Raw genomic sequence first — 26147 nt, forward strand, 5'->3', positions numbered from 1 at the left:
CAAAGGTTGTACTTGTTAGAACGTTGTTTGTCAAACTAGTCTTAAGTGATATTATTCACATTAAACAGGTTAATGAACTCTTTCAGAATCTATACTTGTAATAATGCATAAAATAATTTCATTAGGGTCTCAGCTACAGCTAAATGATAAAACAAACTTAAGGATGTTGTTGCCAGTTTGTGTGTGTGTGTGTGTGTGTGTGTGTGTAAGAGAGTTTGAAAGAAAAAAATGTTTTGGGTTAAAGATGTGATTTTACTACAAACTATGAGCACTCTAAGTTGGAAACATAACACTGTTTTTTCCCAACAAACCGGTTGTCAACAGGTCAAAAACGTCAAATTTTGTTGTGTTTTGATTAGAAAGTCAGATATGGTATATAAAGTAAGTATTTTTTATTGATTAATATGATAGAATTATAGTGAATTTACAAGGTTATGTATTTATACAATAATGTTTCATGAACTCGCTGGTTACTGTATACATATTTAAGAGAAATGCATAACCTGTTTTAATCGATCTAAAGTTTTTAGTCCGCATTACAAGTATCCTAAATGAAGAGGCTTTCATACATTCTATTTTCATTTGTCTCAGGACACGGTTACACAAAAACTTACTTTTTAAACTGTTTGAACAGTAATATTGAACTTTACAAATATTTTACACATACTTAACATCTTAACACATCTGTATCAGTAAGATATTAATGTCATCACACACTGTCAGACACATTAGCTTGGGGTGATAAGATGGGTCTTATCGAATACTTGATTATTTATTATATCAATTATTTGATCAAATCTTAGTCAAATAAAACTAAAAGACAGTTGTTTGTATTTTAATAAAATAAAGCTTTACAGTGTGACAGTAAATATGTTGCATTTAAACAGCATGGTTAATAATACAATTTTAAAGTGAGAAAGAAAATCTAATCTGATGTAAAGATGGGGTCACTTGTTTAAGACATTCTTTTGTTGCAGACAAGTTTACGACAGGAAAGTTTTTGTCTATTTAGGTCTGTAAGCGTCTTGCACTCATCAGCCAGAGGATCATTTGACAACTTCTAATCCTCATCATGGCTTTAGAGATCTAAAAGATCTAAAAATCTACAAAACTTAACTTATTTGTTAAAACAAAAGTTACATCATTATTTAATCTTACGGTTTTCCATCATCAAGTGAATTTTGTATGCATGTTTGTGTTTATGTTTGAGTTTGCATGTGTCTGTCTTTTTGTGTTTGTTTCTGCATGTTTGTGTTTTTATGCGTGTTTGTGTTTGCGTTTTAGTTGCATGTATGTTTGCGTTTGCATTTATGTTTGCCATTTTGTGTTTGAGTTTGCATTTATGTTTTGTGTTTTTGCAGTTTATGCATTTATGTTTTGTGTTTTGCATTTGTTTGCATTTGAGTTTGAATGCATGTTTGTGTTTGCATTTTTGAGTTTGCATGTATGTTTGTGTTTGTGTTTTAGCTGCATGTATGTTTGCGTTGCATTTATGTTTGAGTTTGTATGTATGTTTGTGTTTGAGTTTGCATTTATGTTTTGTGTTTTTGCATTTGTGTTTTTGCAGTTTATGCATTTATGTTTTGTGTTTTGCATTTATGTTTGCATTTGAGTTTGAATGTATGTTTGTGTTTGCATTTGTTTGCATTTGAGTTTGCATGTGTCTTTGTCTTTTTGTGTTTGTTTTTGCATGTATGTTTGCGTTTCCATTTATGTTTGCCATTTTGTGTTCGAGTTTGCATTTATGTTTTGTGCTTGCATTTGAGTTTGAATGTATGTTTGTGTTTACGTGCATGTTTGTGTCTGAGTTTTGCATGTATGTTTGTGCTTGTGTCTGTGTTTGTGTTGAGGATTGAAAAATCTAGGAGTGAATATAACAAAATAACAAATGTAACTAAACGAACAAAATTCACTAAAATGAAACAAGAATTTTGTTAAAACAATCACCTTCATCCCTATTTAAGTTTGTTGTTATCGACTTCTCCTTTATCTATCTAACCTCATCCTGAACATCAGTTTGAAGCTACATTCACCAGATCCACATTATAAACATTCCTGTTTTTCTTAGACAAAATATTTTCTTCCTCAGCATTACCCACCAATCTCACCAGATGCCATGCAAATCCAGCTGTGTGTTGTAAAAAGGTTCAGTGCACATCCTATGACCTACTGAACTTTTTGGCAAAGTTCACAACACCAGTAGACCCAGCTGCGCTCACAGGTGTATGCCATAAATGGTTGGAATAGATACCCTTTTGATCACTGAACATCTTAGAGAAAATATCTGTTTTGATCACTGAACTTCACACCCCCCACAAAAGTTAAAAATGCCAGCTCCCCTCAATTAGACTGTAAATGAATCGCAAACCCCCCAGAAACCATCTTTAGAGTTTTACAACACTGGCTGATCTGATAAGACATGCATTGACGATCGTAGACCCCCACTCACCAACCTCTCTGTTTTATTAGACTGTGTGATACAAGCTTTTTACATTTCGTGTGATGTTGTTAAGTTTAGACGATTAAATACATGAACGTGTGTTTTAACTACCAGTCCGCAAGTCTTACGGGAAGAAAATCCTCTCTTGTTTTTATTGTGTAGCGTGAAACAAAACATTTGCATTCACCTTGATATTTTAACTACCTACATGTACATGCATAAGTGCATTTCAACTGATATAACAGGCTGTAAGTTCTAAGACTGACAAAAATCAAAGAGTGAATAAATAAATTAAATTAATCAAGTGTGAAAAACTAAATAAAATAAACTAAAATAAAGAAACATTTTCCTGTGGCTTAGGAGAAGTTTGTTTGAAAGGAAACTGGTATGATCTTTAAAAATGAAAAACTATTTGTATTAATAGTAAAACAGGAAGAATGCTTTCATCAATTAAGAAATGTCATAGATTTATTAACCCTTTAACTGTCACTCCCATTTTGAACATAGACTGAAAATGCACTATCCAAACTTACATTTTCCATGGTAATGCAATGTCTCCAACGATTTACAGTTTTGTCATGATTAGTTTAGGATCTATTTGTGGTGAAGTAAACTTAGGCGTCCCGTTGAGGGGGCGGGTGACAGTTTAATAAAAGTATTTATTTATTTATTTATTTATTTATTTATTTTTTTGAAAAGTTTATTTGGTTTAATTATTTTATCATACATTTGAATCTTTGCGTTGGCCTCTGCTTATGGTGTTACGGCTTGTGTTAGGGGGCGGGGTTTGATCGCTGCACCCATAACTTCATTTTGAGTTAGGCAGCAAGGAAAGAGGGTGTATTTTCGCTGAACAGTGTAAGATGTTTGACTCTTTTTCTTTTCTTTTACTTTAACTCTTGTATCAGTAAAAACTCTACCTTTTTAAAGTTGTAATGTTAGACTACAACATAGATTTTGACAACTACCATATGCTATTTTACAAGATGTGTCTGATACTTTTTTGTTTTAGATCAACGTAAGATGCTCGACTCTTTTTTTCTTTTACTTTAACTCTTGTATGAGTAAAAAACTCTAGCTCTTTTTAAAGATTTTAACAACTATCGTATGCTATTTTACAAGAACGTGTCTGATACTTATTTTTTTGCTTGTTTGTTTTAGATCAGCGTAAGATGTTCGACACTTTTTATTTTCTAACTTGTAACAAACACTACCTTTTTAAAATTGTAATGCTAGACTACAACATAGATTTTGACAAGTATCTTACGCTGTTGCTTAACGATCGCATCTGATACTTTTTTGTTTTAGATGCTCGACTTTTTTTTTCTTTTCTTTTACTTTAACTCTTGTATTACCTTTTTAAAAAATGCAACATTTTTGACAACTACCAAATGCTATTTTACAAGATGTGTCTGATACTTTTTTGTTTTGGATCAACGTAAGATGCTCGACTCTTTTTCTTTTCTTTTACTTTAACTCTTGTATGAGTAAAAAAAAAAAAAAAAACAAGCGTTTTTAAAAGGGCAACATAGATTTGGCAACTATCGTCTGATACTTTTGTTTGTTTTAGATCAGTGTAAGATGTTCGACTCTTTATTTTCTAACTTGTAACAAACACTACCTTTTTAAATTTGTAATGCAAAATACAACAGATTTTGACAAGTATCTTATGCTGTTGCTTAACGATCACGTCTGATACTTTTTGTTTTGTTTTAAATCAACGTAAGATGCTCGACTCTTTTTTTTTCTTTTCCTTTAACTCTTATATCTGTAAAAACGCTACCTTTTTTTTAAAAACATTTAATTTTGCAATATTTTGACAACTATATGCTTTTGTTTTACACAGACGTGTCTCACTGCTTTTTGTTACTGGTTAACGATCGTATTTAATACATTTTTGTTTTAAATGTATCAACAAAATTGTTTAACAATACATAAATGCTCATCTTGACTTGTTTTACTGTTTCTGGAAAACACCGTTGTCACAGTGTTTCTATTGAATGTGAAAAACTTTAATAAAAACTATCCCCTTGATCCCGTTTTACCCCCAACCGTTTCACACTTTAAAGTTTAAAGCACATAGTTTTGAACATTTTACAATGGTCCCACTTCAAAAACACTTTCCCAAACAATAAGATAACGGTCATAAATTCCTTTGAATCACTGAGGCGAATAAACAGATGTACAAACAGGTGGCCAGTTCGGGGGTGGTGGGGGGTGTACAAAAACAGGTGTCCAAACAGGTGTCCAGTGGTGGGAGGGGGGAGGAATTTTTATGACGGGCAATAAATCATATTTTTGACAACACGTGCCCGGGATTCTCTCTGCCAACTAACGATGCATCATAAAAACACTCTATATGCAGGGCATTAAAGTCGTTTTTAAATGCATGCTCGCTTTTTACTTTCACTTTCAAGATTTGCAATCAAGTACTATGCAGTGACAAAAGTAACTTGTTTTTTGTAAATTAAAAAGTAATGCATTACTTTATTTGTTACTTGAAAAAAAGCCATCTGATCACAAAATTCATGTTACCTGTAATGCATTACCACTGATAAACACACATATTAAGCATAGACTGCTTCTTTCTGTTTCAGATGCGGAGCTGGAGGTACAGACCGAGTCTGATGTTGTGATGGAGGGAGACTGGATTTTGTTTGTCTGTGGTTCATGCATCCCCTCCATGACTGTACCAACCTATATTTGGAAGAAAGATGGCCGTCTGCACAGTCAACACCATGGGAACAACATACTTCTTTTGGAGCCTGTCGAGCTGGAGAACGGAGGCCGATATTCTTGCACTATAAGCGGTCATGAGGGACTCAACTCCACGTCTGCTGAAATCACTGTTAGACCTGGATGTAAGTTAGCTGAGAGCTTTACTTTGAAACATTTCATGTGTTCTTTAGAATTAAATGACAGTTCTTTCTGCTGGGAGAAAATTGAGTATTGTTTATCAACAATCAGTGTTGGTGATAACAATGCTTAAAAAGCAACAGCAGTAGATATGGTTTGAAAACTGTATGTTTCACTGCTTGTCATTCCACACTTGTTTGTCTGTTTAGATCCTCCAAAGAGCGTCTCAGTGTCCATCAGTTCATCTGGTGAAATAGTGGAGGGAGATTCAGTGACTCTGAGCTGCAGCAGTGATGCAAAACCACCTGCAGAAATCAGTTGGATTAAGGAAGGAATGTTTGTAGTATCTGGAAAAATGTATAGCATCTCAAATATCAGCTCTAATCACAGTGGAGAATACAAGTGCAGATCCAGAAATAAATATGGAGAGAAAGACTCTGATGCTGTGAAGCTGAATGTGATATGTAAGTGAATGCTGGTGTAAGAACTGAGAACAAGTTTTCTAGTATAAGTGTTTTTATTGTTTAAGGGACATTTCATTCATTTATATTTTAGACGCTCCAAAAGATGTTGTGGTGACCGCCAACCCATCTGGTGAAATAGTGGAGGGAGATTCAGTGACTCTGATCTGCAGCAGTGATTCAAACCCTCCTGCAGAAATCAGCTGGTTTAAGGACAGAAAGTCTGTAGGATCTGGAAAAATCTACAGCATCTCAAAGATCAGCTCTGATCACAGTGGAGAATACAAGTGCAGATCCAGAAATAAACATGGAGAGAAAGACTCTGATGTTGTGAAGCTGAATGTGATGTGTAAGTGAACAATGGTGCAAGAACTGAGAACAGGTCCTCTAGTTCAAGTGTGTTTATTGTTGTTGTTGATGGAATTTTTCATTCATTTATGTTTTAGATGCTCCAAGAGATGTTGTGGTGAACCTTAATTCATCTGCTGAAATAGTGGAAGGTGATTCAGTGACTCTGATCTGCAGCAGTGATTCAAACCCACCTGCTCTGAACTTCAGCTGGTTTAAGGAGGATGAATCCTCAGCTGTTGGATCTGGACAGAGTTTCAGTGCATTACAGAGTGAACTCTACTATTGTGAGGCTCACAATCAACATGGATCTCAGAGATCAGCGTCTGTTTCAGTCACTGTTAAAGGTGAGAATAATCTCTGTTGATCTCAGTGAGCTCATTGTTTGTATATAAAGAGTAACAGTTTTTCTGACTCTTGTCTGCACGGCTGAAGAAAGCAGCTCATCTCTGATCAGGGTCACAGTGGGAGTCACTGCAGCTGTTGTTTTGACGTCTGTGATTCTGATGGTTTTCATCGGGCTGTGGATCAGAAGGTGAAGGAGACTCTGTGTCTGTACTGTCATAAAGATTCAGACTCAGTTCGTGTTCATGTTCATTTTTTCTTCTCTCACAGGAAACGAACGACTCTATCAGAAGAGCAAAACCACAGAGGATCACGACACAATAAGACGGTGTGTAAATCTCCTCATGTATCTTCTCATCTGTCTGTCAGTTCTGAAGGGAGAATTAACTCTCTCATCATTGTGTGTCTTTAGCTCGAGTCTCCTGAGGATGCCTACATGACCCTTGAAGCCAAGTCCAGATGTTCTGAATACGACACACTGGATGTGAGTTCCTCTGCTGTTGCTGTTGATGTTTAACATGAAAACGTATTAGTAATGAATATATTCATTTCGTCTCTAGAATATAAAGAGATCCTGTGAAAACACAGAAGACCCTGAAGCTCAGGATCCTGCATATGAACACATTAATAACTAATATGACTTTTTTTTTCTATGTATTTTCTCATGATTTCTACTCTTTCTCTGGCTTAGAATTAAAACATGTTGCTTTTTGCTTTTTTAGTGCTTTTACAAATGCATTGGGTATTATATGATGGACTCCAATTTTGCATTAAGTTTAAGGATTTCTTCGTTATATAATGAAATGTGTTACTTTAGCAAATGTATTTCACTCCTTAGTTTATCTGCTTTTATCCTGCATGGTAATCGCTGGATCACACGCCAGTATGAAAAATACCTACATTTAGCCAGTAAGAAAGAAATGTAGATTTGTTTGAAGTCAGCATGAAAACTTCAGCAGAGAGAAACAATTAAATGGAAACACTAAACATATTTACACAAAAGAAATTGACTATTTTTGGATTTGACTATTTATTCGGCATCTATAGAGTGATTTTGTTGTTTGAGGGTGTGTGGATGAATATATACTCAAGAAATCCAATAGAAATTTCTATTCACAAATGCTATTGTATGCTGCTCACAACTTCTGCAATCACAGCATTAAGATGAAAAGAAGAAGAGGAAGCAGCACACTGACACACAGAAGCGTTGTGTTCATCAGCACACATCTTTAGTTTGAGTACTATTTCAGTGTTTTCTCATTAGAAAGAAAATTATTTATATATTCTCTTTGTGTGTTTGAATTGATCCGTCAATGTTTTTTATTTTATCTTAACACTGTGTCTTAAAAACGAGGTGCTCGTGTGTTCATCAAGAAGTCTATGTGGTGTATGTATTCTGAATCTACATTAGTGTTGTGTGACTGGAGGAGGAGCATATTTCACTCGTGCAGAGAAAAACACAGAGAGACAGGAAGTGTTGACATCTTTGAGACAAAGTTACCCACCGTCTAGCCTGAACAGCTCTCAGTTTCAGTGAAGCAAGGTAGGACAAGAGCTCTCTAAATATGTAAAATGCATTAAAGATTCAATATATCAAAATTTCCCAAAAGTCTCTTTGATGAGTTGTTTCTTATTGGTCATATTTTCCTTTTGAGCAGCAGTGTGTATTTCTTTCATTAATTTCTTTTATGTTCCTTTATTATTTGATTGTGACTCTTTATGATTAATTGTTTAAAAATTATACAATCAAAAGTTACTCATATTCCCAAGTTCTCTGTGTCAATAATGTGAGATATAATACTTGTGTTTGTCACACTGTTGTACTTTGTTGCCTGAACAATGTTACACAATGGCAGAATTGACTATACTTTGACATAAAAGAGTTTCCATACGATTGAAGTGTTTTCTTAGAATTTTGAAGTGTCCTTTAGTTCCTCCAATGTAAAAGCACAAATATGGTCTTCAGAACTAAGAGTGCTTATACTTCCTATATTCTTTGAGAGGGTAAAAAAACAAAAACACAATCACTATCTGCCCATACTGATGTAATCCTCTGGTCATGTGGACCTGGTCACAAAGTGTGCATGACATTTAACTACGTGACTGATTTAGACTTACCTTACACTTATCTGATGTGTATAAAGAGTGCTTAGTTTTCAAGAAGGGTATAACTGCAGCCTGGAGATCTCCAAATGGGGGCAGGAGTTCCAAAATAGGGCGTGGCTTCCTCCCACTGAAAGACAGTCACATGACACTGTGACATTGGCGCTGAATAGCGTGGTTGACAAACAGTAAATAAGATTATGTGATATGAAATCGCCGGGTCATAACTCCCCAACCGAACCTCACCAGAAAATGGGAGCTTTTTAGTTACACCCAGCGTCACTAGCCTCTCATACCCTGCGAATTTCGCTACGAGACCCCGCCCCATTTGGGAGGTTCTGCCCACTTTTGGAGTTCACACCCCATTTTGGAGATCTCTGGTCTGCAGTTTACGGGATCCCTCTGCTTCTTTGTTTCTTTTCTTCTATTGTTTCTTTCTATCTTTTTCTTCTACTCCGTTAGATTAGAAGATAGATTCAGACTATACGTTGTATTTTGTTTTACTTCTTGGATATATCCTTATTCATATATTCATTACTATGATATTCATTTGCTTTTTATTCTTAAAATTGGGGTGCATTTATTTCAGATTTAATCTAGAATTTTGTGTCTCTAATCCATTCTGTTACTGAATAAAAAATGTTCCTTTGTCATCACTGCCTGGATCTCTCTGTGTCAAATACAGACTGTTTGATTGATATGTTGATGTTACTAAATGATGGAAATGATCAATACACTTCAGATTTATATACGTGTGTAATTTTAAACATTTGCTTAATGTTTTTCAGAATGTTTTGTCTTTTCTCTCTAATTTCTCTGCTTATGATTCCTGGTGAGTCTAATACAAATTCTTATTTTATGTTGTTTTGCACTGGAGATGTCCACAATGTCCAGTTTATATGCTGATCTTGTTTTACTTTGTAGTGTTGGGTTCGAGTCCACCCAAGTTGAGTCTGAGTCTGAAATGGGCGGAGTCAGACTCAGGTCTGAGTCCAAAAGGGCTGAGTCCGAGTTGAGTCTGAGTCCAACTAAACCAGGGGTGTTAATCTCAGTTTCTGGAGGGCTGCAGCCCTGCAGAGTTTAGATCCAGCTCTGCTCCAACACACAAACTATGTAGTTTTCCTGATTAAGGGCCTGATTAGCTGGATCAGGTGTGTTAGTTAGGGTTAAGGCTAAACTTGGCCCTCTAGGAACTGAGTTTCACACCCCTGAACTAAACACTGCTATTTGTAACATTGTTTTAACCTTTACAACTAGAAAAAGCAATGTCAATTTAAATCAGTTATTACCATTTCAATTTTTGATTTCACAGCATCTCATAATTAGTGTCCTACTCAGCAAACATGTAACGTGACTTGACTTTATTCAACATTACAGTAATGTATAAATTCTAGCTTGGTAGCATTGGTGAATAGGACCTAAAGAGCAGAAAAATGCACCTCTTATCTCTGATTGTGGCTGTGTGTTTTGGGTTTTATATGACGAGTTGTTAAATCTTAGACAGATGGCATTTAGAATTTTTTCTTGAATGAAAAGGAGACTGTGAGGGATAAACCTACAATGGCACTCACTGTGTATAAAAGCCCTTCATGTACTTTCCATAGCTCACAGCAAAATCACAACTGTTTTATTTTTGAATGCATTTATAATAATAAAAAAATACATTAAGGAAGGAATAATTGATGAGAGGCAGTTGAATTATAAAAAAAAATACAACCAAGGTGTATATACATATACATTATGCCACTATGTTTAAAAAAGAAAAAAAAATTCAAAACAGCAAAAACTAATACTAAACTAATGTATGTAAAACATTATCAAGCTTAATCTGAAAGGCTTGAGTCTGCTAAAAGTCAGAGGAAAAAAATAATGCCTCTGAGTCTGTGACAAGTCTGAGTCCACTAAAATTTGGACATAAGGATGGTCTCGAGTCTGAGTACCCCATCTCTATTACTTTGTGTTTAGATGCTTTTAATCAACTGAAAGTAAAACTAAAGAGAAACAATGTTTCTGTGATTAACGAACACTGTATAAATGCAATCCAAGCAAACAGTTAAACACACAATCTGACAACAGTTAAACAAATATCCTGTATATTTTAAGAGATAAATATGCATTTAATTTGTAGTTTCCTGTTTTATACCTTTCAGTGATTTGCAGCCAGTATTGGTGCGTTCAAGTAAAATTGAGTAAATAAAAGTTTTAACAAAACCTACAGAAGCATTATGTAAGGTTGAGCACATCTTAGAACTGCTTTTGTGTTTGTAGAGAAAAAAACACAATTATAGATAATCAAGTACATTTTAACATCTGTATTTGCCGGTTTTATATTTTTCAGTGATTTGCAGCCAGGTTTGGAAGGTTCAATACACAAATATGATGAAATGTGCTCTAAAGGATTCAACAATAATTTTGTCAGGCACTTATGAACACCCAGCACGTCTCAGTGTGACTGAGAGAATCTGGACTGTAAACCCAACTTCAGTTAAGGGTGTCAGTCTGCTGGATCTTCCAGATTACAGAGGCAGAGTTCAGTTCTTCCAGACTCAAGAAAGAACTCAGACTCAGTAATGTGACACATGAGGATGAAGGAATGTATTGCCTCAGAATCCTGACAAACGAAGAAAAAGAAAGATACCTGGGTTATCCTGGGATTGATCTCAAAGTGACAGGTACAACTAATATTGCACTGGTAGATTTTACTCTGTGCTTTCATTCACATATATGTTTTCTCTGTGATTTCAGAGCTCAGAGTGGAGATTCCAGAGGAGATTATTGAGGGACAATCATCTGTCTTATTTTGTAAAACCACCTGTAAACTCTCAGATAAAACAAACTTTACCTGGTATAAAAACGGCAAACATTTATCTGAATCATTCGGCTCGATGCTGTTGCTGGCGTCAGTCAGAAGTGATGATACGGGAAACTACAGCTGTGCAGTGATATTTCAGAAACATCTGCCGTCTCCTGCCGTCACTCTCAGTCTCAGATGTCCTCTAGATGTCGCGTCAGGTCGGTGAGCTGTAGAGGTGTGCGGGAACGGCGCTGTCCGCGGTGCTGAACTTTCACTCATCAACTGTGACGTGTGTGGAATGTTCAGAGTTCTGTGTCATACTCTTTTTGACGCGATCGACCCGAGTTCGAATCCGCCCTTTGCCAAACTTTTCCCCCCTCCTTTTTCAAATCTCATATCACATCAGAAAATATTTTTTTAAAATAAAAATAAAGGAAATAATCTAAAAGTTGAAAATGAAATATCAGGTTGAGTTAGTATGGAGGGATTTATTGTCCAAATAAGGTGCCATCCATTTAATAATTTGAATTAAAATGATTGTTTACCCTCAGTGGCCTGGTTTCACAGACAGGGCTTAGTCTAAGCCGGCATTAGATGACAGTTCAATTAGGAGATAAATATGCCTTAGAAAAAACATTACTGGTGTGCATCTTGAGACAAAACAAAGGCACAGATATATTTTAAGATCAATCAGTGGAAGATTCTTTCAATTTTAAGATCATTCAGTGAAAGATTCTTTCAAACGACACAGCTCAAACAAAAAAATTCTGCTATTTTAACATAGTGTAAATAGAATCTACAGGTGTTGGTCATATAATTAGAATATCTTTAAAAAGTTGATTTATTTCACTAATTCCATTCAAGAAGTGAAACTTGTATAATGTATACATTCATTCCACACAGACTGATATATTTCAAGTGTTTATTTCTTTTAATTTTGATGATTATAACTGACAACTAATGGAAACCCCTAATTCAGTATCTCAGAAAATTTGAATATTGTGAAAAGGTTCAGTATTGAAGACACCTGGTGCCACACTCTAATCAGCTAATTAACTCAAAACACCTGCAAAGGCCTTTAAATGGTCTCTCAGTCTAGTTCTGTAGGTTACACAATCATGGGGAAGACTGCTGATTTGACAGTTGTCCAAAAGACGACCATTGACACCTTGCACAAGGAGGGCAAGACACAAAAGGTCATTGCAAAAGAGGCTGGCTGTTCACAGAGCTCTGTGTCCAAGCACATTAATAGAGAGGCGAAGGGAAGGAAAAGATGTGGTAGAAAAAAAGTGTACAAGCAATAGGGATAACCGCACCCTGGAGAGAACTGTGAAACAAAACCCATTCAAAAATGTGGGGGAGATTCACAAAGAGTGGACTGCAGCTGGAGTCAGTGCTTCAAGAACCACTACACACAAACGTATGCAAGACATGGGTTTCAGCTGTCACATTCCTTGTCAAGCCACTCTTGAACAACAGACGGCGTCAGAAGCGTCTCGCCTGGGCTAAAGACAAAAAGGACTGGACTGCTGCTGAGTGGTCCAAAGTTATGTTCTCTGATGAAAGTAAATTTTGCATTTCCTTTGGAAATCAGGGTCCCAGAGTCTGGAGGAAGAGAGGAGAGGCACAGAATCCACGTTGCTTGAGGTCCAGTGTAAAGTTTCCACAGTCAGTGATGGTTTGGGGTGCCATGTCATCTGCCGGTGTTGGTCCACTGTGTTTTCTGAGGTCCAAGGTCAACGCAGCTGTATACCAGGACGTTTTAGAGCACTTCATGCTTCCTGCTGCTGACCAACTTTATGGAGATGCAGATTTCGTTTTCCAACAGGACTTGGCACCTGCACACAGTGCCAAAGCTACCAGTACCTGGTTTAAGGACCATGGTATCCCTATTCTTAATTGGCCAGCAAACTCGCCTGACCTTAACCCCATAGAAATCTGTGGGGTATTGTGAAGAGGAAGATGCGATTATGCCAGACCCAACAACGAAGAAGAGCTGAAGGCCACTATCAGAGCAACCTGGGCTCTCATAACACCTGAGCAGTGCCACAGACTGATCGATTCCATGCCATGCCGCATTGCTGCAGTAATTCAGGCAAAAGGAGCCCCAACTAAGTATTGAGTGCTGTACAGGCTCATACTTTTCATGTTCATACTTTTCAGTTGGCCAAGATTTCTAAAAATCCTTTCTTTGTATTGGTCTTAAGTAATATTCTAATTTTCCAACATACTGAATTTGGGGTTTTCATTAGTTGTCAGTTATAATCATCAAAATTAAAAGAAATAAACACTTGAAATATATCAGTCTGTGTGGAATGCATGTATACATTATACAAGTTTCACTTCTTGAATGGAATTAGTAAAATAAATAAACTTTTTGAAGATATTCTAATTATATGACCAGCACCTGTAGATTTGCAATTAGTGTAAATAGCATGCTGCTAAGATACTGCTAGTGTAAACAGAATCCATTGCTATTTGCACTTAGTGTAAATGGCCCCTGCCTATATATTGACAAGTTGGACAGGCGCTGCTAGAACATTGTGAACTGTGAACTTCTATTCACATGTTTCAAGTTGAGATCAAGCCCATAAACACTTTCTGTAAGTCGTCTTCTCAGTTTGTCATGTTGTCTTTGCATTGTGAAAGTTGATCACATTTACTCATTTTTTTAAAATTATAATATAGGTTAAAGAATGATTAAATCTTCCTTTTGAATGATTAAATCTTCCTGGTTGTTGCTCTTTACTCTATATTTCTGTAAATCAGTTGGGTTATTTGTTCAATGGGTGTTGACAAGTGTCTAGAGGAAGTCAAAGTTGTCAAGAAGCCGTTTCTCACATGTGCATATTGCAGATTTCTCATGGCACTTGCAACATTAGCATAACTGTAAAAAGAAAGAAAAAGAGGAACTAGAGCTATTTTCTCTAGTGCCATGTGATGGTCACATTGACTTGAGTTTCTGTAGTTTTTCAGTGAACCCGCATGTAAAATAATCTTTTGAGTTCAGCTTCCGTCTGTCTGATTGATTGTGAGGTCTGATTGACTCATCAGGGTTTGCTGAGTTTGAAATGTGCTTTATAATGTTCTGTGACTGGAGAAGAAGCGCCTTGCACTCAGACAGAGGAAGTGAAGAGGACCGGATGTCTGATAATAGTTAAGCACTGCATACAGTACATCAAGTGTCATTTCTACGTGACCATCAAACCCTGTACATTAAAGCAAGGTAGGACAACTGTATTTTAACAATGCAAATACACACTAGTTATAGATATATGATTAAATATTACATTTAAATACTCTTCAGTCTGCAGTACATTTGTGTCATTTTAACAGTCTTCCTAATGCCTTCCAGAATGTTCAGACTATTCTCTTTGATTTTTCTGCTCACAATTCCTGGTGAGTCTGAACCTAAATCTCATTTCCACTTGAGAAACCCATAGCTGTTGTTCAGTATGTTTGTTTGCATTTGTTTGTTTAATTAGATAGACAGTTTGATGTGTATGGTAATGTGTTGCTCACATAAGTGGCCGCAAAAAACAGTCGTAAGTAGCACGGGTATATTTGTAGCAATAGCCAAAAATACATTGTATGGGTCAAATTTATAATTTTTTTCTTTTATGCCAAAAATCATTAGGATATTAAATAAAGATCATGTTCCATGAAAATATTTTTTGTAAAATTCCTACTGTAAACATATAAAAACTTAATTTTTGATTGAGTAACATACATTGTTAAGAACTTTATTTGGACAACTTTAAAGGCCGTTTTCTCAATATTTTGAGTTTTTTGCACCCTCAGATACCAGGTTTTCAAATAGTTGTATCTCGACCAAATATTGTCCTATCCTAACAAACATCATTGGAAAGCTTATTTATTCAGCTTTCAGATGATGTATAAATCCCAATTTTGAAAAATTGACCCTTATGACTGGTTTTGTGATCCAGGGTCACATATCAAAAGTTAATTTTTAATTTGGTCAACTTTAAAGGCAATTTTCTCAGTATTTTGTTTATTTTTGCACCCTCAAATTCCAGATTTTCAAATAGTCATTGCTTGACCAAATATTGTCCTATACTAACAAACCATACATTAATGGAAAGCTCATTTATTTGATTTTCAGATGATGTATAAATACATAAATGCATAAACGCTTATGACTGGTTTTGTGGTCCAAGGTCACATATAGTTTTTCAGTTCTGTAAAACAGACAATTTCAGTACTGTCACATTAGACACTTCCTGGAAATGCTGGCTATAGTGGTGCCATTTTTGTGTTCATGTAATGTTTGTGTGATCCCCTGCGAGCAGGATCAACGTCCTAAAAAAAAAAAAATTGAGTAAATAAATGTTCTGACAAAAACTACAGAAGCATGATGTAAGGTGAGCACATTTTCACTGTAAAAAATTGCACTGTAAAATAACAGTAATTTACTGGCAGCTGTGGTTGCCAGCATTATACTGTTATTTTACAGCTCTCTACCGTTAATTTACAGCTCTTCATTTTTACAGTATGTTACCGTTATTTTACCATGTGTTAACTTATTTTATTTTGGAAACCGATTGCTTCAAACCATTTGAGTTTTACAAAAACCATTGTTTATATGGTGTTAGTACAGTGAACTTATTTAATTTGAGTCCACTATGAAGAATATTTCTTAATATAAACCCGCAAACACTTAAAGTGTAATAAAGAAGCAATCGACTTTTACTCAAATCTTTATAGATTGTCATTAACTAACAAAAGCACAAATTTGTGTAATAAAGTGCTTAGTAAAGAGATTGTCACTATATCAGCAATTCTACAATTACTGTCTTTAAATAAAGCAGCAAAACATCAGTGTTTGTGGCTCATCATTGCCTGAAGCACAAGCTCTACTCTCCAGCACAATGGTGACCCACAAAACTAAATTAAACTGACAGATCTCTCTTGTACAAAAACACATCAGTTAGGCACAATCAAATATTTACTCTCCCTACCAGTTAATGACTTTGCATAATTGTTTTTCTATGAACATTCACTAATATTTTAGTGAAAATAACTTGATTTGCTTGGTAAATCTGACTGTTATGTTTTACAGTATATTACTGTTTTTTCTTGAATTAACAGTAATCAACTGGCAGCTCGGTTGCCAACATGTTACTGTTTTTCTACAGTGTGTTTCCGTAAATTAATTACAGTTTATTACTGTTAAATTACATTTCATGCTGTTTTTTTCCCCATCGTACATCTTTAACCCTTTAAAACCCACAGCAAAATCCTTAGTTTTAAATGAACACTTATAATGTGTCAACACTACGGAGTGTTTGAGTAATACTGAATTAGTGCTGAAGTTAATGAGATAATTATATGATTGATCACGTTCTGATTGAGCATTAGTGATGAACACCAGCTGTTAACAAACAAAATTGCTGAATGAAAGAAAAACACAAGAACAACTGACTTCAGCCACAGCCTTAGATGACATCAACTGAAATAAAAGAAGACATTAAATCTCTCAAGATCTGATTAAACTCCTAAAACAGCATTACCAGCTTCAATTATTACCACACTGTCTTTATTTCTGTCAGACGTCTACAGAAGAGAGTTGCAGAGGTTTAAATTTTTTTTTTTTTTACTACCACGGTGGAGATCAGTGTTTACTTTAGTTGGGCTGTTGAACCTTGACATTTTAAGATTGATTTTAGTTTAATTGTTGTAACTGTGCGTGTTTACAACATGCTTGTTATAACAATAAAAGAAAATAAACAAATGTCTACAAAGAAATCTAGAATTGTTTATGGTTTGGTAATAACACAGGTTTTATCCTGTGTCTTTTATTGAATATTAATGTGAAATAAAAAAAAAAAAAAAGGGCATGCAGATGTAAGAAAGAGCACTCTTTTTTTTTTTTTTTTTTTTTTTTTTTTTTTTAAACTTTTTTGAATCTCAACAATGGCGAGAACAAGTCATGGCTGAGGTTTTGTAGTGTGCTGATACCCAGCATGCATTGTAGCATGAAGCTTTCAATTGTCACCATTGTTGAGATTCATATGCTGATTCTTCATGTCTCTGTTTGAGTATAAATGCTACAGTAGTTTTAAATTTTAACTATTAAATCCTTATTTCCTGGGTGCCACGTTATCAAAAAATCTCATGCTGTAACGCACTTGGTGGGGGAAAAAAGCAACAACAAATAAACACACACCCAAAAACAGACTCTTAATGAGTCTCACAAGACTCCGAACCAGTTCAATAGATGATGTTCATGCCCAACTAGACATAGTTGACATCAAATGACCAGCATTGTTGTAACTAAGGCATCATAAAAACCCAGTCACAACAAATATATGTATGTTCTAATGTCAAGAGTCAGGAGCCCAATTAAAGCAAACACTGATCTCCACAATGGTATCGTCAAACAAAACAATAAAACATCATCATCTAAACATCTGTTCATTCTCAATAAGATCTTCTATAGACATCTGACAGAAATAAAATCAGTCTGGTTAGAAATGCATGAAGTTGGTAAAGCTGTGTGTTGAGTTGTTTAAATTTTCAGTTGATTTCATCTAAGGCTGTGGCTGAAGTCAGTTCTATAGTTCTTCTGTTTGTCTTGTTTCTCTTTCAATCAGTGATTCTGCTCATTAACAGCAGCTGTTCATTAGTGTCTGAAGTCACTCATTAGTTTTCATTCTCTCTGTAAGGTGGACTATATTAGTAAACTCATGTAGGGAACAGTGAATGAGGGTGTAGAGTTTGATTTTAAACACAGTCTCTGAGTGTCGATTTTGAACGCTGTTAATTCACGATACATAGCAGCAGGCCACTTTTTCGAAGATGACAAATAATACCCAGAATGCACTGTTTTAATGGAAAACAGCATGTTACTGTCAAAATTTGGCCGTTTTTTTTACAGCAATTTTTAACAGTGTACTTTAAAACTGCTTCGGTGTTGTAGAGAAAAGGAAAACACAAATATACAGAATTGAATACATTTTAAAATCTGTATTTGCTGGTTTCATATTTTTCAGTGAATTGCAGCCAGGATTGGAAGGTTCAATACACAAATATGATGAAATGTGCTCTAAAGGATTCAACAATAATTTTATCAGGCACTTATAAATACCCAGCAGGTCTCAATGTAACAGAGATATTTTGGACCATAAATCCAGTTAAACAACAGGAAAACATCAATCTGTTTAATAATCCAAATTACACAGGGAGAGTTAAGTATTTCCCCACTAAAAACCAAACATTTGCTCTCAGTCTCAGTAATGTGACACATGAGGATAAAGGAATGTACTGCCTCAGAATCGTGACAAATGAAGAAAAACAAAGATTTCTGGGGTTTCCTGGGATTGACCTCAAAGTGACAGGTACAGTCAAACTAATTTTACACTGACAGATTTTACTTTGTCCTTTTATACACATGTATGAAATTTGTTTTGTCTATGATTTCAGAGCTTAGAGTGGAGATTCCTGAAGAGATCATTGAGGGACAATCACCTGTTTTATTTTGTAAAACCACCTGTAACCTCTCATATAAAACAAACTTTACCTGGTATAAAAACGGCAAACATTTATCCGAATCAGTCGGCTCGAATCAGCTGTTGCTGCCGTCGGTCAGCAGTGATGATACAGGAAACTACAGCTGTGCAGTGACAGATCAGAAACATCTGCCGTCTCCTGCCGTCACTCTCAGCGTCAGATGTATATCAAGATTGATCTCCATATTAGCAAAATTCAGTCTAGAGTGATCGAATGATGGACTGTGAGATGTAATTTTCTGTAATTTTTCAGATCCCCCAAAGGACGTCTCAGTGTCCATCAGTCCATCTGGTGAAATAGTGGAGGGAGATTCAGTGACTCTGATCTGCAGCAGTGATTCAAACCCTCCTGCTCTGAACTTCAGCTGGTTTAAGGAGAATCAAACTTCAGCTGTTGGATCTGGACAGAGTTTCAGCATCTCCAGTGTTAACTCCAGTCACAGTGGATGCTACTATTGTGAGGCTCAGAATAAATATGGATCTCAGAGATCAGCGTCTGTGTCTGTAACACCTGCAGGTATTAATATGATACTGCAGACTCTTACTGAACTCTGCTGGTATGATTAGCATCAGTGTGAAATGATGTTTCTCTTCTCTTCAGGTGGCCAGAAAACAGAACCTTCTGGAAAAGTTCTGTACATAGTTGCTGGAATCGGGGCCGCGCTCATCTGCATCTGTGTCATTATTGTAGTAAAAAAAATCATGAGGTAACTTTTTTTTTTTTCGTGTGGAAATACCTGAAAAACAGCACAAAACTTCATACAGTGATTAATGTGATTTGTGTCTCATTCTTTATCTTGCAAGAATACAATGATTAATTATATTTTCTTAATTATATGTTCCTCACACTATCATATGATTTCAGAAAATCTATATAGCTCATGTGGCTTATGTAAAACATACAGCACACAAGTCAGAAATGAACTACTTTTATGACACTTTTAATCCTTATGCTATCCTATCCTTTATGGCCTGGAGAAGATTTTATTTGTCCAAAAAAGTGCTAGTTAATCGCACTGGACTAAAACTTTGACTTTGCTCAGACAGGATATAACAACTTAAAAAAATATTTTCATAATTATTACATTTTGTAGAAAAAAAATGACTGGCCTACAAAAAGAAAAAATAATTATCAATTTTGATTTTTAAGTGAATATGGCCTAATTATGTTTTTTTTTACTTAGAAACTGAGGTGCATAAGTTTAGATCAATGAGGTCTACGGTCAGTCAGCTCCAAAAAGACATGCAAAATCTCTGCTAAATGAAACCACAAAACCAGTCTTAAGTAGCACTCAAAATTATTGATTTTTCTCTTATACCAAAAATCATTAGGATATTAAGTAAAGATCATGTTCCATGAAGATTTTTCATAAATTTATATATCAGATATATCAAAACATAATTTTAAGTAGTAATATGCATTGCTAAGAACTTTTGGAACATTTGGATAACTTGGCAATTTTCTCAATATTCTCAATAACATTTTTTTTTACACCCTCAGATTCCAGATTTTCAAACAGTTGCATCTTGGCCAAATATTGTCCGATCCTAACAAACCATACATCAATGGAAAGCTTATTTATTCAGTATGTGTGAATCAATAAAAAATACCTTTATGACATGGTTTTGTTGTCCAGGGTCACATATAGCATAATGAGAAAACTACAAGCAATGGTGGCCACTTTTTAGCCAGAAACAGCACAACAGAATCACTTTTTTTCAGGATTCTTTGATGAAATTAAAGTTAAAAAGAACACAATTTATTGGAAATATAAATCTTTTGTAACATTGTAAATGTCTTCACTGTCACTTTTGATCAAATTTATGCATTCATGATAAATAAAAGTATTAATTTCTTTAATTAACGAAATTAATATTCAAGACATTCTGTAAATTCTAGTATTTTATAGTTTTCACACTTTGTAGCCTATAGTTTTTGAGTAGCTGTTGACTCGTTTGCTATTTTTCTGTAAATTAAAAGTAGTACAGTGCCTTTAAGAAAATACTATTTTAGTCTCTAATGTGCTACTTGCTGTTTCTTTGTAACTGTTTGTGAAATAGTGAAAATAGTTTCTACACAACATTAGTTTCAGTGTTTTTTTTTTTTTTTTTTTTTTTTTTTTTTTTTTGTTCATCTGAGACATGGACATTATATGTTTCCCTTTTTCTTCTCTTTAGTAGGAAAACAGGAGACGCCGGCGTCCAAGGTGGCGTTTCAAAACAGGCAAGTCCAAAACAGCGTCTATTTCAGCACATTTTTCATGTAGTTGTGATCACAATGCGATCATCCTGACTGTGTGTGTTTATTCAGGAAAGTAACGGCACAGCCGTGCCGGCTCCGACGAACACGGCCGATCCGAATGAGCTCATGTACGCCAGCGTCACTCACAAAAGCCCCAAGAAACACCAGAGAGTTGAAGATGAAGACGAAGTTCAGTACGCCACCGTCCAGCATCACAGGAACACCGGGAACGCGAGTGCGGAGGCTGGATGTCAGTATGGAAACGTGAGAGATCACCGTGCCGGGTAAGACGCACTTCATCAGTTCTAGCATCACTCGTCACAGGGTTAAAGATGTAAACAAACACATAAATCCTATAGTTTTTCCTTAAGAAAATGAGACACATGAAGCTTAGAGTGACAAGGTTTTATGGGTGCATATTTATCTGGTTCATCTTTTTTTTCTTATCGTACAGATCAAACGATGAAAATCAGGCTGATGATTCCTCCGTGATCTACAGCAGCATCAAAGTTGCATGAAAACTGGAGCGTCTTATCAAAAAGCTGCTGAACTAGAATTGAACTACACTGTAGACAAGTTGTGTCTAAATTTAGCAATTATTTCGCTAAAAAACAAAAGAAAATGCGATTTTTGTTTTATCGATCGAATGCATTAAGAAAATAAATAGGGTCAGTTCTATTTTTTCATGTGTTTTAATGTTTGTGTTGAAATGTGCTCACGTGATCTTGCGCAGTGCCTTTCAATGTAGACATTTTGTGTGAAAAATAGGAAGTGAAAGCCGTAAAGTACCACTGTGGCCAAACTTATTAGAACATTAATACTTTCACTAGCTAAAATGGTTTTAAGTCAATTATTTCTGTCTTTTGCTGTAGTGTGTCAGTAGGAAATACCAGTTTACATGTCCAAACATTCATTTTGCCATTAATTGTGATAATCCAGTGAGATTTTTGTTTGCACAAGGAGTCTGACAACTGGAGGTCATCCAGTCTGTCTGGATTGACATGAAGAAACAGAACAAACTGAGACAGACTAAAACCAGAGGAACTGTGGCAACATCTTCAAGGTGTTTCAGGAAACCTTCCTCTAAACATATGCGCAAGAGCTGCTTTAAATGGAAAGGATGGTCACACCAAATGTTGATTTATTAAGTTAATTAGTAAAGAAAAACTATTTATGACATTATTTTTTGACAGCATCCTCATTTTACAGCATTTTTACACAAATGCCTAAAACTTTTAACAGTACTGTAGCTTTGCAGGAAGGTTTCTTGAAGTTCTGTTTCATTGTGTCAATCCAGACAGTCTGGTTTATGAAACAAAACATTTTTTTAGCTGGTGAAAATACTAGTGTTCAAATAATTTTGGCCACCACTGTACATCTTCACCCAAAGCCGCTTTAGCAAAACATACTTTTCTGAATGAATAAAAGGCTTCCTACACTGTATAAACTGCCTTTGTGAGGAACAGCTTGGTTCATTTAATGAACTGACATGTTGTCAATAAATATTTGTTTTTCTTAAAGCAAACATGTTTCGCATTCTCAAGTCTTTAACAACAGTGGATGTGTGGAGGCGAATGGATGTGTTCATGTTCTTTTGTATTTTTTCTCGTCTGTATTGTATAAAGCGCTATATATCACTAAAGTTGACTTGACTTGAGAAGAAAGAGGAATATTGAAATATTGAGAAAGAGGAAGGCCGGCGTTCATTCTAGATGTGATATTTATTAATAGTCCAGCAGTTTAACACTTCTCGTTATGCTGCTGTTCTCATTATTTCTTATTTGTGACCATTCACAGTGAGATTTGTTGCAGCACAGTAAGACAAGTTTACACTAGGCCTATGTTTATAAGAGTTAAACATCTGTAGAAAGGATTAAACAATAATTCAAATAAAGCATATTGTGTGCTTGGTGAATGCTGGTTTGGTTTATTATATAAGCTCAGTAACTGCTGTGGACCCTGTACATAAATACAAATGAAACTCTTTAAACCAGTGCTTCTCAACTGGGGGCCTCAGTGATATTCCAGGCCTTTATGCAGTATGGAGACAGTTAGTGGTGTTTTGGCATCCCCCTGTGGCGCTCTTTGATATCGCAGCTGGATTTGTGCTTATTTGTTTAAGTCACTGTATATTTGAGCAGAATAGTTTAAATACATCAAATTTGTAAAAAGATGTCTGGAGTGAATGGAATATTCATGTAAGCACTGAATAACACTAATTCACATGCAGTTGAAGAAACAAATTTTTGTGCATATGTGTTCCCAGATAGCATCCGGATATGGACCACTTAAAACAATGATTAAGAATTGCTGGCCTTTTAATGGCCCGGGCAAAATGGATGTAAGCCTGAAGGGCTTATCTACTCATGATGGGGAGGAGAGAGCGCTCAGGACAGGCATTCATTAGTTGAGCCAAGCGACGACAGAAAGATACAGATGGCGGATAAAAAACGTCTGCAGAACAAAAGGCGGCTTACAAGGCAGTGATTCCCAATCCCACCTGCTCTGCATATTTTGAATGTCTTTCTTAGTTAATACACCTGACTCAGATAACCAGCTTGTTAGAAGAGAGCTATGTGCATGAATTGTGTTCAGATTGATATGATCCCTACATAGAGTTCATTGTTTCCTACTTCCTGAGCAGGGGGACATCCGTTGAAGTTTACTTGACTTTGGAACATTCATTCATGAATTTGCACTGTGTTGGTGCCTGCAGCGTCTTCACACACAGACAAATCTTACCAGATGAGTGTGACATCATATACCTCTGTAAATAAATACAATTTGAATTCACGTCTCGCACACTTTAATGTCCTCTGAATAGAACATATACAATCGTTTCGAATTGGAATCATGGCGTGTGGACTGAGATTGGGAAACGCTGCGATTAGGCAAGAAGTAGGACCCGTGTAAATATCGGATTAGCTTTCCAGCACTGGAGAAAACTAAAGGGGCAGGAGGGCCTGTGATCGGAGGCCGAGGTTGCTTTGTTTCTTCTCGAGTAACATTGGTTTTGCTTTGCTTCACAGAACTAATATATGCTGGCTTTTGCTTGAATATGCTCGTGTGTCATATTCGCTTGTTTGTTCATCCGCGATCAGTGGCTGGCACAGCAGATTAGGCCATAATCGTTGCCTGGGTTGCGTATGTATGTGTGGGGCGGAGCTATCAAAATAGGGGTGAGACCCTTTTGGGTTAGGGGCATGTTTGTTTTGGTGATTTCAAATACCCTACCTTTAAAGTTGAGGTGGTGAAGGTATGCCGGAAGTATTGTAGCCTAAACATATTTTTACAGACTGACAGAATTTGTTTTTTTTCATTTCACTTTGTATTTATGTGGCATATCTAGAGTGATTCGTTATATAAAGGTGATATTCACAGATGCTCTGCACTGAAGGTGTTACATGCTGCTCACAACCTTGCAACTAAGACTAAGAACAGAAAGATAAAGATAAAGAGGAAGCGACACACAGAAGTGTTATGTTGAACTTGAAAGGGCGTCTTAAAAACGTGGTGCTGCAGCATTTATCAAGACTTCCATCTAGCACTAGAAATGAACGTTTATCACAGTGGGATTGATTACCGAACGTGCCCGTCAAAGCAGTGTATCAATTCTTCTGGTTATGTATATTTTTCAATATGCTGTAATCACATAGTTAAATAAAAGCCTGTTAAAATGAGCATCTGCAGGATGATTTCAAAATCCAGACATTTTCAGAGACAGGCGTCCAATGATTACTGTGCACAGAAATGTCCAAACTCAAAAGAACTTATAGTTTTAATCCAACGTAATGCCGATTTCACCACAATGTGTCAGTGCTTGTTTAAATAGTGACTGCAATGCTGCATTGTGATCAATTTTAGGCAATTTAGAAATCCTGTGCAGAACGTGTCCTCGGGAAGTGGCACATCTGGCCACCTTAAGATGGACACGTCCATTGTTAGCCATACCAATCGATTAAAAACTGTTGAACATATAAAACAAGCATCATTTTGCACAGATAACGCCCTAGTATCATGTCCACAAATAGAGGTTGTACAGTGTGCACCACTGCATCCATATTGGATTCTAAAGTTGGAGTGTTTGTGATTCCTCAAAGATTCCAAGTCATAACTCTAACTGGAGAGGGTGTTCCAGTTAAAAGTTACTACTGAGAATGTCTCAGGTTTGGCATGTAAACATGGTTCCCTGAGAATAGAGAACGAGACGCTGCATCCTCTAGAGGGTGCTAGGGGTCATGCTTAAGGCATTCCCCTAGCCCCCACTAGAGGACGCAGCGCGAGTTTGCTTTCGAAAGGGAACTCAGAGTTTCCAACTTCCAAGTACAAATGGAGTGCAGCATAAGTCAGTGTGGCCACTAGAAACCTACAACAACAACAACAAGCGGAATCTGGAAATAACATTTATATAATTTATAGTGGATTTTCTATTTAAATGATGAGTATTGTGGTTGTAAAAACAGAAGTATTGGTAATGCTCATGTCTACGTCAAGTCAATTGTTAGGTAGTGAAAACATGGTAATTGTTTATTCGTTGGAGTAACTTGAAAATCATACTGATGGTGTCATAGTGATTTGCGTGTTTGCATTAAGGGTGTTACCTTAATATTTTTTTGGTTTATCTCTCAGTATCATTGTCATTACTGTTTTTTTCCTTCTAGTTTCAACATGTTTCTTAGAACTCTTACAAAATCATCTTCATATGATAAGAAAATGAAGTGAAAAAGGACAAAGCAATATGAACAATATCAGTTGTTTTTCAGTGCTGTTTATTAATATGTTTTTGTTTTACAGTGGTTAATTCAAGATCTTATTCTACTTTTTTTTTTTTTTTTTATAAAGTAATTAGAACAGCTGAAACTCTAGACATTCATGACACTGACATTCAGTTTCTTAGAAGAAAGGTTGTTATCTTATATCTCACACCTATGTTCATATATCAGGGGAATTCTATGTGAGAGGAATAAAGAGAAACAGAGGGAGGTTAACATTCACTGCGCTCATGTTAAGCTGCTAGTTGATTTATATT

The 26147-nt window shown here is 35.8% G+C and overlaps 2 protein-coding genes across 8 annotated transcripts in view; both read left to right on the forward strand.

Moving 5' to 3' along the window:
* Nucleotides 1-3276: 3276 nt before the first annotated feature.
* Nucleotides 3277-26147, forward strand: part of LOC127159983 (sialoadhesin-like) — a 34582-nt gene continuing 11711 nt past the window's right edge. Inside the window, exons 1-4 of the mRNA XM_051102670.1 lie at nucleotides 3277-3298; nucleotides 5038-5301; nucleotides 5506-5760; nucleotides 5852-6106. Coding sequence (XP_050958627.1) covers nucleotides 5076-5301; nucleotides 5506-5760; nucleotides 5852-6106 — 736 coding nt within the window. The 5' untranslated portion in view covers nucleotides 3277-3298; nucleotides 5038-5075. The remainder of the gene's footprint in view (nucleotides 3299-5037; nucleotides 5302-5505; nucleotides 5761-5851; nucleotides 6107-26147) is intronic.
* Nucleotides 13726-22969, forward strand: LOC127159984 (B-cell receptor CD22-like). Of its 7 annotated transcripts, XM_051102672.1 has the most exons (10): nucleotides 13726-14573; nucleotides 14703-14746; nucleotides 15658-15729; nucleotides 18361-18705; nucleotides 18791-19039; nucleotides 19130-19393; nucleotides 19478-19583; nucleotides 21055-21100; nucleotides 21188-21402; nucleotides 21573-22967. In XM_051102672.1, the coding sequence occupies exons 4-10, from the start codon at nucleotides 18399-18401 to the stop codon at nucleotides 21634-21636; spliced, it is 1251 nt and encodes a 416-aa protein (XP_050958629.1). In that variant the 5' UTR covers nucleotides 13726-14573; nucleotides 14703-14746; nucleotides 15658-15729; nucleotides 18361-18398; the 3' UTR covers nucleotides 21637-22967. The 7 variants fall into 7 exon arrangements, with proteins under 7 accessions (XP_050958629.1, XP_050958628.1, XP_050958632.1 ...); XM_051102671.1 differs by lacking the exon at nucleotides 15658-15729 and having other exon boundaries at nucleotides 21573-22968; XM_051102675.1 differs by lacking the exon at nucleotides 15658-15729 and having other exon boundaries at nucleotides 14684-14746; nucleotides 18596-18705.

The sequence above is a fragment of the Labeo rohita genome, unplaced genomic scaffold (assembly GCF_022985175.1).
Source record: "Labeo rohita strain BAU-BD-2019 unplaced genomic scaffold, IGBB_LRoh.1.0 scaffold_272, whole genome shotgun sequence".
In the NCBI taxonomy this organism is placed as follows: Eukaryota; Metazoa; Chordata; class Actinopteri; order Cypriniformes; family Cyprinidae; genus Labeo; species Labeo rohita.